Genomic DNA, 18,344 nt, shown 5'->3' on the forward strand with positions numbered 1-18,344 from the left:
TTTGTGCTCAACGCACATTGGTGAAACAATAGAACACAAGGTTTATCTTTGACACCCTGGTATTCTCTGATCTAGAAAACCAAGAGAAACAACAAAACAGGAGGAATAAAAGTGTTCTTTCTTCAGGCAGCCGACAGGACCACTCTAATGTGCTGTCTTCAGATCTCGCAAAAATGTTTTTCACTAATAATGGCAGAAAATGAGCTTTTTAAAAAATATACCTCTCAGGACAACTTTATGTCAAGACTAAGCCTAGAGGGAGAGATAAATTGGGAGTTTGGGGTTGACATATAATAAATTCACCACTGGATCTATTATAAAATAGATAACCAACAAGGACTCTGCTCTATACTCTGTAATAACCTAAATGGGAAAAGAATTTGAAATGGAATAGATACATGTATATCTATCACTCTTGCCTGGAAATCCCATGGATGGAGGAGCCTGGTAGGCTATAGTCTATAGGGTCGCAATGAGTTGGACACAACTGAGCAACTTCTCTTTCTTTCTCTTTCTCTTATCTATAACTGAATTACTTTGCTGTACAGTTGAAACTAATACAACATTGTTAATCAACTATACTCCAATATAAAATTAAAAATAAAAAAGTAAAGAAATGAAAAGATCAATAATGAAGTAAATAAAATACGAGAGAAAAACATTAAAAAAGAAAAGTATTTATGAATATCAAAGTGTTGGTGGTGGTTTAGTAGCTAAGTGGTGTCCCACTCTTTCGACTCCATAGACGGTAGCCTTCCAGGATCCTCTGTTCATGGGATTCTCCAGGTAAGAATACCAGAGTGGGTTGCCATTTCCTTCTCCAGGGGATCTTTCCAACCCAGGGATCAAACCCGGGTCTTCTGCACTGCAGGCATTCTTTACTGACTGAGCTGTGAGGGAAGCCCCTAGTTCTATATATATAGTTTTATATATAAAACTTGTGACTTCCTCGGTGGTCCAGTGGTTAAGACTCTGCATACTTCCACTGCAGAGTAGGTTCGATCCCTGGTCGGGGAACTAAGATGCTATATGCCCCATGGTGTGCATTCCCTCACCCATCCACAAAAAAGACAAAGCCTAGAAAAAGCTGCATAGAGTAAATGACCAGGTATTAGAAGGAAATAAGACATCTGCTTGAGGGATACGTTTCCCAGGGTATGCAAAGGAAGACTTCTTCAGCAGCCCCCAGTTTCAACTGAGAGGCCTCCCTCCAGCCAGTGGGGGCTGAGAAGCCCCCTTTGGGCCTGGTCCAGTGAGTGTGTTTTGAAGAACAGGTGCAGCTTCACTGCCTGTCAGGGGAGGCTAAGAGGAGGGCAGGTGTGCCAGGGGCACTCTTTGATCTTTAGCAAAGGAGAGACAGCAGACACCTTACCTGATGAGCTGTGCGTTGTCATGGGATTTGCGAGGCAGAAGCTTCATCTTTCTCCAGTCTAGAAACTCATGCAGGCTCGTGAATGGGTCCTGACTTATGGAGCATTTGTCAATGTCATTCCACACCTCCACGCCCACCAACACGATTCGAATGTTCAGTGGTCGGTAAAACTGAGGGCGACAGAAGACAGGTATCCTTGGGGGTCACTTTAACGAGAACTTGCAATGCCATGTAGAACAGACATGCAATGTAGAACAGGTGCAATTTCTGAACCTCGTTGACGTGATATGAAAAATCTCTCTGTGCTCCCTTGTTCCCATGGCATTAGAGTTGAAGGAATATTTTCAGTGACTGATGCAAAGTGATGTGCTAACTGGGTTCTCGAATAGGGTGGACTAATTAGATGTTAGAGTTAACTAGCCTTTTTAATGTCTCCGACGTGGCACAGTAGTAGGGAACCTGCCTGCCACTGCAGGAGACACAAGAGACTTGATTTTGATCCCTGGGTCGGGAAGATCCCCTAGAGAAGGAAATGGCAACCCACTCCAGTATTCTTGCCTGGGAAATCCCATGGACAGAGGAGTCTGGTGGGCTACAGTCCATGGGGTCGCAAAGAGTTGGACACAACTGAGCATGCACACCTTAATTGTAGGGAAGCATAGATTTCAACCGATTCATTGGTGATTAGAAATGGGTGCATAGATGTGTGTTATCGTTAATGTAATGTAGTTACATTACAGCTAAAGATTGCTAGCTCATATCTACTGCAAGAAAAACAATAAGTGTGGTAAGATCATTCAGACACTCTGCCAAGCGCAGTAATTTGTTCCTTTTAAGCAAAATGTTCTACCTATGAGTTACGGAAAATGAATCTGTATTGTTCTCAGCAAAGACTCAGACTTGGCCGACGCTATCATATTTTGTCACCTGTAAATGACCTAGTAGGTTTTAATTAAATGAACAGATCAATATCTTTCAGGATGATAAAGGCAGACACAGAATTCTTCATCAGGAACTTTGAGGACCATTTTTTCCCACAGGTCAGACTATAGTTCACCAACGCCATCATGGGAAAGATCTGGTAAAGGAAATTCCTCATTCCTTCTGGCACACAAATCACATCTTCTTGCTTTTCCATCCCCCATCTTTCTGTGTCCTTACTTCAACCTACAGCCTGTTCTCCACAAACAGGTCATCTTGGGTCAGAAGCAGGCAGAGCAACTGTTTCAATGGCTAAGGGAGAGTTTTGAGCCAGATGAGAGGTCAGAGTGGGGCCTTCCCAGGTGGCTCAGGGGTAAAGAATCCACCTGCCAATTCAGGAGACACAAGAGATGCAGGTTAAATCCCTGGGCCAGGAAGATCCCCTGGAGGAGGAAATGTCAATCCACTCCGGTACTCTTTTTTTTTTTTTAATGAAAACACTGAAACTTTAATTGGATCAGAATCATACCTGTCAAGAACCTGGGCAGTATACTCTTCTTTATAGCACCAGTTCCTTCTGAGGGGTATTTTCCAAGCCATCTAAGTGTTCCAGCTATCCCCGACTGGCTACAGAGATGTTCCAAGCACGGTCACAGCAGCATCAGTATCCACGCACGCTCAGATTTCTGTTTTCCTGCCACTTTTCCTCAGTTCAGTTCAGCTCAGTAGCTCAGACGTGCCCGACTTTTTGAGACCCCATGAACTGCAGTATGCCAGGCCTCCCTGTCCATCACCAACTCCCAGAGTTCACTCAAACTCACGTCCATCGAGTCGGTGATGCCATCCAGCCATCTCATCCTCTGTTGTCCCCTTCTCCTCCTGCCCTCAATCCCTCCCAGCATCAGGGTCTTTTCAAATGAGTCAACTCTTCACATGAGGTGGCCAAAGTACTGGAGTTTCAGCTTTAGCATCAGTCCTTCCAATGAACACCCAGGACTGATCTCCTTTAGAATGGACTGGTTGGATCTCCTTGCAGTCCAAGGGACTCTCAAGAGTCTTCTTCAACACCACAGTTCAAAAGCATCAATTCTTTGGCGCTCAGCTTTCTTTATAGTCCAACTCTCACATCCATACATGACCACTGGAAAAACCATAGCCTTGACTAGACGGACCTTTGTTGGCAAAGTAATGTCTCTGCTTTTTAATATGTTATCTGCTGCTGCAAAGTCATTTCAGTCGTGTCCGACTCTGTGTGACCCCATAGACGGCAGCCCACCAGGCTCCTCTGTCCCTGGGATTCTCCAGACAAGAATACTGGAGTGGGTTGCCATTTCCTTCTCCAATGCATGGAAGTGAAAAGTGAAAGTGAAGTCGTTCAGTCATGCCTGACTCTTAGCGACCCCATGGACTGCAGCCCACCAGGCTCCTCCATCCATGGAATTTTCCAGGCAAGAGTACTGGAGTGGGGTGCCATTGCCTTCTCCAAATATGTTATCTAGGTTGGTCATAACTTTCCTTCCAAGGAGTAAGCATCTTTTAATTTCATGGCTGCAATCACCATCTGCAGTGATTTTGGGGCCTAAAAAAAATAAAGTCTGACACTATTTCTACTGTTTCCCCATCTATTTGCCATGAAGTGATGGGACCAGATGCCATGATCTTCGTTTTCTGAATGTTGAGTTTTAAGCCAACTTTTTCACTCTCCTCTTTCACTTTCATCAAGAGGCTCTTTAATTCTTCTTCACTTTCTGCCATAAGGGTGGTGTCATCTGCATATCTGAGGTTATTGATATTTCTCCCAGCAGTCTTGATTCCAGCTTGTGCTTCTTCCAGCCCAGCGTTTCTCATGCCACTTTTCCTACCACTTCCTTGTATCCCAGGAGGTTTCACAGCCAGAAGGTAACTTAACCCTCCCCACCCCACCATACCCTGGAAAAGCCTGGTTGCCTTCTCAAGCTCCTTCTTCCCCTGCCTTCTTATGGAAGGCAGTCAAAATGTTGAAGCTCTTCTGGAGTTCTTTCTTCCCATCACTCGTCTTGTTCTTCTCAAACAGGTTGGTGATCCGGATCATCTCTGATGCTGGGAAATCCTCTCCTTGGTCCACAATCTTTCCCATGATCTTAAGGTACCACTTAGGCTGCTTCCTGTTGGTCTCCTTCACACTGATCGGTTGTCCTGCTCCTGCTTCAAGAGGGACTGGTAGGCTCCGATGAACTCCCCAGTAAAGGTGTCATATGCAGGCAGGCAACCAGGCATTCCTAGGTAGAGCCCATGTCCCTTCAGCCAGCGCTGGATGGCTCCAACCTTAACTGCCCCACTATACAGGATTGGGTTCTCAATGTCCCCATCCAAGAAGAGGTAAGAGGTAGAAGACTGGGTAGTTCCCTTTGTCCAGCTTGTATTGCTCGCTTAGCTCCATATTCAGCCCTTCTCACCATAATCTGAGATCCCCACCTCTGCCACCAGGAGATCATCGCCGGCAGCTGAGTTTTCAGCCAGACACTTGAACTCATCCTGCCTCTCACCCTAGGGGGACTGGGTGTCAAACTTCACCAAGACGAACTTGCTTTTAGGAATGACCTTGTAGAAAGTGGGCTTCCCTAATAGCTCAGTTGGTAAAGAACCCACCTGCAATGCTGGAGATTCTGGTTCTACTCCTGGGTCAGGAAGATCTGCTGGAGAAAGGTTAGGTTACCCACTCCAGTGTTCTTGGGCTTCCCTTGTGGCTCAGCTGGTAAAGAATCTGCCTGCAATGCGGGAGACCTGGGTTCGATCCCTGGGTTGGGAAGATCCCCTGGAGAAGGGAAAGGCTGCCCACTCCAGTATTCTGGCCTGGAGAATTCCATGGACAGAGGAGCCTGGCGGGCTATAGTCCCTGGGGTCTCAAAGAGTCAGCCCACACAGCAGTCGGAAAAGGGAAGAACTTCCCATGGTCCACAAGTACCTTGCTACTCCCCTGAGCATCACACAGACACAGAGGTGGCTCTGTGCTCGGCAGTCCAGGGGGTCAGGACATGGGAATCGCCTGGCTGGCTGTACTCCAGGTAGCCAAGGAGAAAGAGGTGGCTGGTGACGGCAGTTGAAGTTAAGCTCCAGATAGGAGCAGGTCCTATTGTCAGTTGCTGGAAGCCTCTGAGCCAATAAGGAACAAAAAACACAGAAGCACCACATCTGATAGTTAAGCCCCATTCCAACGTGCTGAGCTCAAGGGCCATAAACTCCACGAGGATGAGTGCTGACCCAAGGTTCTGACCCATGAGAGGCAGGCTCATCTTTTCCCTTGCTGATCTTCATCCCTCCTCCCCACCAGTCATCTGGTGAGCATTAGGTTAGCAGAAGAATGTGGCTGAAGCACAAACTACATCACAGAGTATAAACGGATCACAGCGGTCCAACTTGGTTTCAAGCAGATAACAATTATGGGCATTACATTAATAAGTTAATGAGACAATTATACGACCCAAATGCTGCCCAACAGCTTGTTTTTAATCAAGAGTTGCTTGGCTTGTGGTATCCACTTGCAAGCTCCCAGCCCAGGCTTCCCAGGAAAAATTAAGTTCCTGGCCTCCTTGGGAACTCTGCACATGTGTGCCTGGCTGCTGCACTTTGCTGGAGAGCTTACACTTTCAGCTGCGTTACAGACAAATGAAACAGAGATCAGAAGGCAGAAACACAGGCCATCCAGTCACCCATGTCCACACCAGCCTGCTATGAGACATCCTCAGGGTCACGTGCCCGTGTGGGCTGCAGGGTTGTCATCCGTGCAGGGGACACTTTGCTTGCCTCTGGAGAGTGGCGTATGGAAGTGGTCACTAAGGGCTGTCAAGGTCCAGCTATCATTGTTTCTCAGAGTTAGCTTTGGGGCTGACTACTCGGGATCTTTTCATAGTAATGATGGGTTGCAGTTTTCATCTATTGTTGTTGCTGGTCAGTCACTTGTCTCCCTCTTTGAGACCCCATGGACTGCAGCATGCCAGGCCTCCCTATCCTCCACCGTTTCCCAGAATTTGCTCAAATTCATGTCCACTGAGTCAGTGATGATGTCTGACCACCTCATCTTCTGCCGCCCCCTTCTCCTTTTGCTTTCAATCTTTCCCAGCGTCAGGGTCTTTTCTAGCAAGTCGGCTCTTCAAATCAGGTGGCCAAAGCACTGGAGCTTCAGCTTCAGCATCAGTCCTTCTAATGAATATTCAGGACTGATTTCCTTTAGGATTGACTGGTTTGATCTTGCTGTCAAAGGGACTCTTAAGAGTCTTCTCCAGCACCAACAATTCAAAAGTATCAATTTAAATTCTAAAAAGATGATGCTGTTAAAGTGCTGCACTCAATATGTCAGCAAATTTGGAAAGCTCAGCAGTGGCCACAGGACTAGAAAAGGTCAGTTTTCATTCCAATCCCAAAGAAGGAAAATGCCAAAAAATGTTCCAGCTATTAGTCCCCTCAAATTACATCCTTTGAACAAATTCCGTATCTAGAAGCATATAATAGAGCCCCTTCTCTCTAAAACTGGTGCTACCGGTGAACTGTCACACATGCTGAACTTACATCGTGTCTTCACACAGAATCCCTTGGCTGCCTGTTGGGATGAACTTCCCAGACTGCGGGTGGCTTCCCATTGGTTCTTCCTAATAACAATGGCCAGAGCTAACGCTTATGAGCATTCCCTACGCCCTAGGCATGGTGCCAAAAACTTCCCATGTGCTCTCCTAGACCTCACAGCACTCTGTGAGTTAAGAACTATTGTTGTTTCCATGTTACTGTCAAGGTGTTGAGACGTGGAGGAGGTGAACTACTCCAGCTGTGACTGGCATAGCTGGAGTTTAAACACAGGCAGGCCGGTGCCCAGGTTTTAAACACCGCTCAGTAACCCAGCCAGGTAAAGGGGAGTGCTCAGATTCCCTTCCAAGATGATCCACTGTGACCACAGGCCCAGCAAGAAGCACATGTAGAGTGTAGCAGTTGCCTGTCTGGCCTGTGAATCCCAGGATGTACGTGGCCATGGTCCAAGACCAGCTAAATCGATTCACCCGTTAACCCTGCAATGACAAGCACCTGCTTGGCTCTGGCTGCAGGCTCAACTTGGCACTGGCACCAAGAACAAGGTTTAGGATACCCTTGACCTTGACTCTCAAATGCTCAGGGGTCAGCCAGACGTTCGAGGCAGGGGACTCCTAGCCATTATTACAGGAAAATCGAATCCACCGAACTGCCCAGAAGGGTGCAGACAGGAAGTTCAGGGGATGCTGGACTTGACGGCTCCAAGAAGGCTTTCGAGAAGTGGATCTGAGAACACACGGGTAGGATTACAGGGCGGTGCGCCGGGCTCCACCACAGGGACGTGCATCCTGCGGGCAACTGGCCTGGGAGGGGCGGGGACGAGGACTCACACTAGGGGGAAAATACCTGAAGATAAATGCATGCAAGATGAGCCAGTCCTTCAGAAGTGGGGCACAGAGGCGCAGCCGGCATGGACAGGCCGTTGGTGCTAACGTCATCATGAGAAAGAAGTAGGACAGACAGGAGGGAGAGGCAAGGGGGGCGATGACATCATCTGGCAGCCACACAGCCCACTGGTCCCGCCCTGCGGTGTAACTGCGGCCTGGGGAACGTCTTCCTTCCCAGGTAAGGGTTGTGCCTGCCAGTTCGAGCACCAGACACGTTTTCTGCGTTCCAACTCAGGGGAACTGCCTGAGTTGTTCTGAATGTCACCTCTGTCCCTAAATCACTTCTCGGACTCTCGGTCTGGGACGTCTTTCCCCTCTTCCCTTTGAGCCAACACAGCCAGCCAAGTAGTTATTACTTAAGAATAGCTAAGAGGAGCCAAGATTTCTGCAAATGAGGAAGTTGCCACTGGAACAGTCATTGTTTTTTTAAGCCAAGATGCTCCCACTTGTAGTTGCAAAACTACATTTGGAACACTCGCTACAGCCCAGAGCCCATCAGTTAGCAGACTTGGGTGCACAGAGCATCCGATGGAGCCTGGGTTACCCCGTGGGTCTTCAGGGTCTGCTGGGGATAGACACATATGTTTGCTCAGTCATTCAGCTCTCTGCTTGCTAGAAACATAAGAACAGGCGTGCTGGTTAACGCCCCTGAGTCTGTCAGGACTTTTCTCAGATATGTGGTTTTCTAAATACCAGGGCAGGTTATTAACAACCCCCTAGTTGCTCATTCCTGCTTCTGCAAACTGAAGCAAGAAATAATACAGAATAATATATAAAGAAACACAAACACGGAAGACCAAGCATATCACTTTAAAACAGGATTTCAGCAATTACCGGCTCAAGTTTAATATTGTTCATGGTTTCTGTTTACTTCCAAGGCTTAAGAAGTTCTTGAATTCTTTGTTTCTTGGTCCTGCCTCATTGGAGACGTCTGGAATGGACTCACCCGAGGCCCCACCCAGGCCAGTCAAACCAGAGTCCCTGGACTGAGACTTGGAATCAGCATTTTGAAAGCAAAGATACAGACACACATTCACATAAACAAACAAACCTTGAGAGGGGACTCTAATGCCCAGGCCGGGCCAGAGCCAGGTCTGACTCCTATTGTTGTTCAGTCCCTAAGTCGTGGCCGACTCTTTGCGACCCCATGGACTGCAGAGCATGCTAGGCTTCCCTGTCCTTCACTGTCTCCTGGAGTTTGCTCAAACTCACGTCCACTGAGTCAGTGATGTTATCCAACCCTCTCATCGTCTGCCATCCTCTTCTCCTCTTGCCCTCAATCATTCCCAGCAGCAGGGTCTTTTCCAGTGAGTCGGCTCTTCACATCAGGTGGCCAAAGTGTGAAGTTGTGAGTCAGTCTGTGCAGGGCCACCCAAGATGGATGGGCCATGGTGGAGAGTTCTGACTCCTATGGTCTCTGGCATAACCTTTGGGATCCATCCTTCCCTCCCTGCCAGAAGGACTGGCCATCTATAGAAATTCTCCTACATCCACTTTACTTGGGGATCAAGTAAATTTTCAAAAATGAGTTATTCAAAATACATCCGCAAGCATGGGCTGCCTGGGAATCTGACCTGCCTAAAAGTTCATGTGGATGCGGATGGTATTATCCTATGATCCCAGGATGCCAACAGCCATCTGTGTTCTTCCTGGTTTCAGAAAGTTCCTTCCAGCTATAGCCACTCTCTGAGCACCATGCCCTTACCTCCAACCGCTCAGGGTACCCCAGGAGACCCCTGTTCTTGCTTCTTTGGGCACGAAGCCTCGTCCACCTCTCATCACAAACTTGTGCTCATTTGGACCCCAGCTCTTCTCAGCCTCTGCTTCTGCTTGGTCAGGGCAGGCTGGGATCCACAGAAAGTGGGTAGAGACAAGGCCAAAAACTCCCGCAGAGGGGGTGTCATAGAGATCAGGCTCACCCCTGGTCCTGCCTTTTAATGCTGCTCAAACATGTGCTGATTACTTAACCAGCCTCTGCAAACTTCAGCTTCCTCTGCTATAAAAATGGGAATACTGGTGTCTACCTGGAGGTGTCTGCAAAGCACTGAGACCCTGGCATGTAGAAATTTCTCAGTACACTTATTAGGCACCCCTCCTTCAAGTGTCTCCAAATCCCTACTTCCCCAGACCCAGGTCAGATCTTCATGATTTCTATACAACAGAAGCCCACCAGCCCTCTTTGACTCTAGTGACTCCATCCTCCACTCTAACTGCAGGCACCAGTGTGTGACCCTGTTCATCTGCTCTGCTTAAAAACATTCTCCTGGATTTCCACTGACAGCAGAATAAAATCCCAGTAGAGTCGAGATGGCTTCACAGAGCACCCAGGGCTCTGACCAGTGAATCCCCTGCAGCTTCATCTCCTCCTGCCCTAACTGTGCATGCAGATACATCCATCTGACACACGCACACACACACACACTCACGCATGTGCTTGTGTGCACACACACCCCCTACCGCTTAGGTAGACGGAGTTACTTGCATGTGCAAATGCATGGGGAGCAAGCCAGTTGAGGGCTCCTGGTGAAACAGTACTCTTCAAAATCGCCTTGCTGCGAAGCCTCCCTGACCTCCAGGAAGATGTAAGCGGTTCTCTTCTGCACCCCACAGCACTTGATTGACAGCATCCACCCAGTTCCCATCACGCCGGACCACACCAAGTGGCTTATGGGTCTGCTTCCCTACAAAGCTGTGATCTCCCTGAGCAGATGGACCCCATCTGATGCATTCTGGATTCCTGATGCACGGTGCTCGGTTCTGCCCATAAGGCCTCATAGAATGGAGTTGCATTTCTACAAGGGCTTTTGCTTTCATCTTTTCAGAAAACTTTGAAAAGTCAATTTGAATATAATAAGATCGCTTGGAAACACAGCTACTGTGAAGCATCTTCAAACTGCTATCTGTAAACTGTGAGCATTTCAGAGAATCCCCGCCAGGAGAGCTTCAGCAATGAGCCGGGGCCGCTTTCTGGTTCCCACTGTGCTCAGAGGCAGGAGACAGACTTACTGCTGAGAATAATGTTCATGTTCAGACAGGGGCTGCCAGCCACGTAGCACATGAGAACCACCTGGGAGCCTAGGAAGCCTGATGTCCAGCCCACACCCCTCCTTTGAAAGCAAGGCCTTTGAAAGCTTCTGGGCAACTCCAGCGGCTCTGGGCTGAAAGCCCTTAGCGCCAATGAGCCGACGCTCTCTCAGAGTGTGTTGCCGAAGGCGGCTGGCGCACGTGGTTTCACCTCGTGAACAGCTCGTGGAAGGAGCGTTGGTGAGCAAATACACCTGGGCCAGACCAGACTTTCAGGATCTCGTCCAACTCTGAAGTCACCTTTGCAAAGGTGAGCTCCCTCCTGAGTTCATGGTGAAGAATTTTCCAGCAGCAGATTGAGCCAAAAGCCAACTGCTGCATCCCAGGACTGTGAAGCCCATAGGTCCCTTATTGATGAGAGCCGACCCTCAGGCGGCTGTGGGACCTGCCCAGGGAGGCCTGGGGAGAGGCCTGCTGAGCACTTTCAATAGGGTCACATGTGCCATCTGGTTCAGGATCCAGCCGGGGAGACCAGGATGGGAGGAGATGGATCCCAAGGCCACCGTGGTCCAGACAGCATGGGGGCATCTCATGCAGCTACTCCAAGCCCTGGGGGTCTTCAAAGGAAGGGAAAGTCGGGTACCAGAGGCAGAAGCTGGCCTTCTGAAGTCAGATGGGCTGTGTTTCATTCCCTCCACCTCATTCCCAAACGTTTACACTATGTGAGTGATTTAATTACCCCCAAAGAACTTACCTTGTCAACGTGATTAGCGATCTCTATTAATCGCTGCTTGACTTTTTCCAGATCTTTTCCTTGCCTCTGAAACTTAATAATTTTAAATGTCAGCATTAATAACGGTAAGACCATCAATCAAATCTCATCTTCTCGGCTCCTGGAAATGTGAAGTCTTGGGCTTTGCAACCCCCTAGGGCCCTCCCTGGTTTATGGTGAAGTGAGCTCCCATTCTGCCGAGTAATTTCCCTGTCCAGGGACTTTCTGAAACTCCCTGAAATTCACCCAAGCCAAGTGCTCATAAGACAGTAACTTTTGTGATTTTTTCCAGCCTCATAAATGATGGAGGCAGTGACATGTTTTGGCAAAGAGAAAACAGACAACCAGAAAGCAGCCCAAAGCCATTCTTCATATCATCGACTTGATTTGAACTTCCTCCGAAATTTCTTTTATATTTGTTTTTAAAAATTAAAGAGTGAAAGTAATAGAAGCTCATGGCAGCAAGTCAAACAATACAGAGAATGGATAAAAGTTAATAAATTCCCCCTTCTCCTCTCTAATCTGACCTTCCAGACTGGGAACAGTTTCCTGAGAAATTGTCAAATCTGTTTCATTCATATGTGTTGAGCCAGCTTGGGAGAAAATGTCACCTAATTCATGATAAGTAGCAGTGGCAAGAAATGAACACAGAAAAGATAATCTAAAAAAAAAAAAAGAGCTAATTAAAAACTAATTTAAAGAAAAAAACTAGCACGGGATAAAGCCGTATTTCAGAAGGTAGGATTTTTCTGCTGTTTCTATAGCCTTCATTCATTCATTCATTTTGTTTAGAACATATTGGAAATTTTTTAAACTAAATTTTCCCCCAAAGTGTTTTAGAATACATTCTAAAACCATCTGCTATTTCCCACAAATAATTCTCCCTGTTTGGAGAGCTTAGCTGCTATGGCAGCTCTATAGTCCTTGCTAATATTTTTTTTCTGCAGCCCTTGCTAATATTTTGTAATAGCAGATACATTTTTAATGTTTTATACCTTGTAAGATCAGGGAGCCACTTTTCCCCATGGGTTGTTCACAATGCTCTTAAGGCCTCATAGAAAATGAGGTTAATTAAAGCATGTAATAATTTGCTAAACATTTTCTTTTCCCTGTGGTGGTGGTTGTTGTTGTTGTTGTTTTTTTTTAAATCAACCAAGAAATTTCAGACAGTTCTTACCTCTCGGTTATCGGCGACGATGACAAGCTCTACGTACTTGGTCATCTTGAGGGTCTCTCTTTTTTGCTGCCAAAAGTAAACGTGGATTTAATTTCCCTGATGGTCTCTCTGGGGCTTTCAGAACACTGTCAGCATCTCTCGACAGAAGCATCGGAGCTAAAGGGACACCCCGCCCCTACCAACAACACTGGCTCCCACACCTCTGTTCCACCTAGGAGTTCACCTCTGACCCCAACGACTTCTGTAAAACCATCTCAACATGAGCCATCAGTTTCCATTCCCATCAGGGAAGTCCCTAAAAAGGAATCTAACCTTTGCGCTGGATCACTGATTTTAGGATCAGAATGAGTTGAAATCACCATTAAACAAACACACACACATAAACAGGCAACTCTGGGGCAGAAGCCCATGGCTGTGCATCTCAGGCTGGATGCAGCACATGTCAAGACCACTGTAGAAATCGCTGGGCTTCAGGGTTTCACGGGTGTTCCCTTTGCCTTTGTGGCCCAGTTTTGTGATGTGAGAAAAGCAGAGGAGAAAAGGTTTGCTCACGTCACAAAATCAGAGGAGAATGTATTTTAAGCTGGAACTGCCCTTCTGGGGGAAAACTGCATAGTCTAGGCCAGAAGGCTGATTTCTTGTGGCTGATGGTTGAAAAATCTGGTTAGATGCAAAGGAAAAATGGGGAACAACTGAGCCAGGCGAGAAGGAGGTATTAGGAGGAAAACCAGAAAGGAACAAAAGAAACAGAACAGAAAGAAACATTTTCAAGAAAAAAAAAAAAAAAGGCTGAAATATGCGACTAGAGAAAAGCGATTTGGTAAGACTGCAATAGTCGAGAAGAATAAAGACCTTGTTTATCAAGGGGTAGGGCTGAAGAAGAGGCAGACGGCCCAAGCACGAACTCCCTCCCCATTAAAGGCAGCCTCTGAAGTGGGTGACATTTTAATCACGTTTCCTCAAAAAACACTCACACTCTTCCATGAATTACTGGGAGAATCCCAAAGGCATTTTTCGGAGAGGAAAAAAAAAAAAAGAGCAATTCATGGAGGGTGGTCTCAAAAAGCCAACTTTAAAAGCAAAAAATAAAGCCTTCTGTTTTTGCAATAAAATGGAGTCAGAGGAAATGGGGGTTGAACAGGTCTGGCTCCCCATAACTGATATCGCTGCTTTACGAGTTAACTACACTCTGCTTAACCTTGAAAACTTGCATGTTACAACCAGGCTTTCAGACAAAAGCAAAAATGACCAAGGCCTGGTCTGAATCAGCTTTCCAGTCACATAATCCTGAGGGAAACATCTTTTATAAAACAAATCCCCATTGGTGCAGGGCCTTCCAAACAGATTTTTACAAGAAAAATGTGTTTGTATCATAGCAGTGTTCCTCCTTGCTGCCCAGCTATGCTGATTCATGAATTTTGATATCTCTAAAGAAATCTCAGGGCTTCCCTGGTGACTCAGATGGTAAAGAATCTGCCTGCCAACGCAGGAGACCCAGGTTTGCCCTTGGGTTGGTAAGATCCCCTGGAGGAGGGCATGGCAACCCACTCCAGTACTGTTGCCTGGAGAATCCCATGGACAGAGGTGCCTGGAGGGCTACAGTGCATGGGGTCACAAAGAGCTGGACACGACTAAGCGACTGACACTTTCACTTTCACTTCAAAGAAATCTGGAAACCTTTTGGAGGGAGGAAGAGTAAAGCACCATGAAAGCTATGATTTCTCATACTTTAACAACATTACAAGGAAAAAAGTTCAGTTTAGTAACTATATGTTGTAGGCATGTTTCATGGGGACCAACCTACTCACAAAGGGAAAATGACCAGCCCCGGTGGTGCCCGCTGGTCTACACAAAATGAGATGCCATCTTAAAGTGGTTCCTCCTTCCTGAGGGGTGGAAGGCAGAAGCCTCTGCCCCCCATAATTCCCTGATTTACCATTCACAGACTCATCTTACAGAAGAAAATACAGCTCTATTAAAGGAAAAATAAATTAACCTCCCATCGAAAAACTCATGGAGAGAGCCCTGGTTGCTTAGATGTTTACACCTTTCGGACTGCAAAGGGGTGAAATGAACGGCCAGGGGACAGTTCCAAATGGCTTTGGATCATCATTTAGAAAATACACAATTCCAGATAATGAAAACAAACACAAGAGCCCGATTTTCCTGTCTCTGCAGTTTTCAGAGAAGTCCACATTTTCTCATGAATGCAGAGAATTGCAAGCTCAGAGAGACGCCTAACCACATAATAATAAAAAGCCACAGGGGAGTGGCCGGTTCATGGCTGCAGAGGTTCCTTTTCCACCAGCTGCACACACAGAGAGGCTTAAATTACCTCCACATGATTCCCACCTATCTGGGCTATCCAGTTAAAAAATCATATTCAAAGTGTTTGATTTTGAATCAGAGAAACATTGAAACTGGTTGCTTGATGCAATTTTCATTTGGGTCGGGGGGAGATTGAGGAAACAAACACCCTTCCCCAAACAGGTGAGAACATGAGCCTCTGAGAATGGCCCAACCATTTCTGCTCCAAGGTTGGAGGCATTCTTTGAGTCTTGCTCAAGTGGGAAGCTGTTCCCTGGCCTCTCAAAGTTGTCACAGTCAAGGTCTCGGGAAGAATGGCCCCCACACATTTTCATAATAAGAACTCTGGCTCTGAGAACTCAACTTGAGTCCGAAAAAACAAGCTGAGATTAGGGGGGCAATAAATTCTCAATGCAACTCTCTCTTCCTACGGGCCAGACCCCTGAAATAACCTGATAAGAACACAAGTCCTAAGGCTGGGAGAGCTTGGGTTGTAGCAGCAAGCAGGATGGCTATTGTCTAGTGAGCGAGGGCAGGGCATGGGTGAGATGCGGCCAAGGATGGGGACAGAGGACAGGGCCCAGAGTGAGGAGGCTGACGGGTAACCTAACTGTCCGAGAGCAGTGGGGCTCCCTTGGAGGTGAGATTCTTTACATATCACCCTGGCTGATGGGAGGAGAATGGATTATAGGGGGACAATGGTGGAAGTGGGGGAGCAGATGACCACTTGTGACAGTTTGAGGCAGTAAAAAGATGCAGCCAGGCAAACAGATTCAAGTTGGATGTTTTAACCAAACAACAACAACAATAAAATAACAATGGATCTAGGACCGTATGCAAAGACGGCAAGTTTAGCAAATTCGGTGACTCAAAAGTTTGATTTAACTCCTTCTTTGTAAAGAAAGATCATTGTTGACTCAAGCTAGACTCCATGCCTTGCTCTAAGACCACTTAATGAGTATTTATGAGCTGAGCCCTGGTCTTGGCTGTGAAAGGTCATCTCTACCATCCTTACGAACGATTTGCATGGGGATGAAGCACCTGGATCACATCTGCGTGGAATACAGCCTCGGAGGACTGGCTAATATATAGGCTGCAGAACCAACAAGGAAATGAGACAAACGCTGGAAGGACGGACTGAGTCTGACGTACTGAATGTTAATGGGCACAAACTCAAAGTATCGAACTTGAGTCCAAAATGCCTGTGGCAGAAGTGAGAGCTAGTATTTATTTTTCTAGAGCTTTAATTTATTCAAGACTCAATAGGAATCCACATCTGGAGATTTTCGAACCTTGGTTCTCACTGAGAGATGCTCAGAGCTCAGGGCTAAGGAAGCAATAGCAGGGCTGGTCATGTTATCCACCAAAATTTAACAGTGACTAGGGCAGTAAGGGCACTTGGTATGGCCTCTTAGAGGAGGTATTGAGGTGGGAGTGGTTATAGTGAAAAGAAAGTGAAAGTCGCTCAGTCGTGTCCAACTCTTAGAGACCCCATGGACTGAATAGCCCATGGCATTTTCCAGGCCAGAATACTTGAGTGGGCAGCCTTTCCCTTCTCCAGGGGATCTTCCCAACCCAGGGATTGAACCCAGGTCTCCCACATTGCAGGCAGATTCTTTACCAGCTGAGCCACAGGGAAGCCCAAGAATATTGGAGTGGGTAGCCTATCCCTTCTCCAGCAGATCTTTCCAAACCAGGAATTGAACGGAGTCTCTTGCATTGCAGGTGGATTCTTTACCAACTGAGCTATCAGGGATGTGGTTACAGTAGAGAGAAATTAAACATGCATGCTCTAATTAACAAGTTTTCCAACAATTCTGGTTAGTTCCTGATATTCAACTATTACTAGTGGATTCCCTGGTGGCTCAGAGGGTAAGGCATCTTTCTACAATGCGGGAGACTGGGGTTCAAGCCCTGGGTTGGGAAGATCCCCTGGAGAAGAAAATGGCAATCCACTCCAGGACTATTGCCTGGAGAATCCCATGGACAGAGGAGCCTGGTAGACTACAGTCCATGGGGTTGCAAAGAGTCGGACATGACTGAGCGACTTCACTCACTCACAGATAATCGATTCTGCTGTTAATACCACCCCCACGACCACCACTACCATGGCTTCTATTAAACCAGTACAGCAGCCTGTCTAGAAGACCTAGAGCAACAGCCCTGGTCCATTTCAGATTGGCGGCGTTTGAGGAAACCCCACAGGGTCTCCCTGACAGGCTGTGCTATTTGTACTCAATAGACCAAGTGCACATTGCTTTTTTAGAGAAGGCAATGACTTCTACATGTGACTCACAATTATCCATACTAGTGGAGGGGAACAATAGCACAGATAATCCCCAGGGAGGATAATTCAACAATAATTTACATCTGCCTTCAGGATGTATTCTGTGATTTGCTCCAGTAGCAGATTTACAGCCTTTACCTTCCTTAGAGACTGCTCAGGCTTGTGTTAAAATTCGTTTGCATTTTTGAATGACCAGCTGGTGGAGGGGGAGGGCGAAGTCCCAGCAGGGCTGAATGGCCGGGGCTCTGCGGGCTGGGCGTAAAAACCTGCAGAGGATGGAACTGGCAAGGAAGGCCCCTGGCTGCAGGCACCCTTCCGGAAGCAACTTGGGTTCTCACTAAAATCTAACAGAGAGCCTTGTAAAAATGACAAACAATAGCTCAAGCTGATATTATAGCCGGTGCATACCCTGAGTGCAGATTTATTTCCGCTGCTCCTTGAAGAAAAACACACACATCTGCAGAAAAATCTCAGCCTGCAAGCCCATCTTTGCAATAGTTAACATTTAGTAGGGGCAGAACAGAGCTAGGAAAACACAAATGCATTTGCTGCAGTGCATAAACCAGAGGAGTTAGCCGAAGTTACATTGATTTTTGAGTATAAGATAAAGGCAGTGTTAAGTCTGGCAGGCAAGCGGCACAGAACTCGAGTACTTTCCTTTCATGTTTACCAAATAGTCTCGTATACAATTCCAATTCTCACATATTCCACTTATTTGAAAATTATTTTTGGTATTGTTTTCATGATACAGATGTGCTTTCTGTCAAAGACATGTTCCCTTCCGTAAAAACAATCACAACATTTTCTAGACAGAAACACTGAGAGTCTCGTCTAAGTGCATGTGATAGTCCCCCCTTTTGATTTAAAGGTTCATTTATGCTTCCATATGCATTATTAACAAAACACCATTGTTATTCAGGTTTTCTCCATCTCTCTACAAGTCAAAATGATTGGAAATTACTGGGCCGATCACAGGTCTAGGGAGCTGTAAGCTTAGTTAAAGAATTAAAATATGGCTGGCCAGGACCGACCAGGCATGC

The 18,344-nt window shown here is 46.7% G+C and overlaps 1 protein-coding gene and 1 pseudogene across 2 annotated transcripts in view; both read right to left on the reverse strand.

Moving 5' to 3' along the window:
* The window catches only part of ADAM12 (ADAM metallopeptidase domain 12), a 394,287-nt gene that overhangs the window by 94,858 nt on the left and 281,085 nt on the right, over nt 1-18,344 (reverse strand). For both annotated transcript variants that reach the window (XM_086378404.1, XM_086378406.1), the window contains exons 7-9: nt 12,711-12,776; nt 11,516-11,587; nt 1,373-1,542 (exon numbers count right to left, since the gene is read on the reverse strand). In XM_086378404.1, the coding sequence (XP_086234530.1) occupies nt 1,373-1,542; nt 11,516-11,587; nt 12,711-12,776 (308 nt within the window). The remainder of the gene's footprint in view (nt 1-1,372; nt 1,543-11,515; nt 11,588-12,710; nt 12,777-18,344) is intronic.
* LOC147344530 (endoplasmic reticulum resident protein 29 pseudogene) lies at nt 4,032-7,293 on the reverse strand (annotated as a pseudogene).

Source organism: Bos grunniens, chromosome 26 (genome assembly GCF_055505025.1).
Source record: "Bos grunniens cultivar Pamir isolate PY7600 chromosome 26, Bosgru_T2T1.0, whole genome shotgun sequence".
Classification (NCBI taxonomy): Eukaryota; Metazoa; Chordata; class Mammalia; order Artiodactyla; family Bovidae; genus Bos; species Bos grunniens.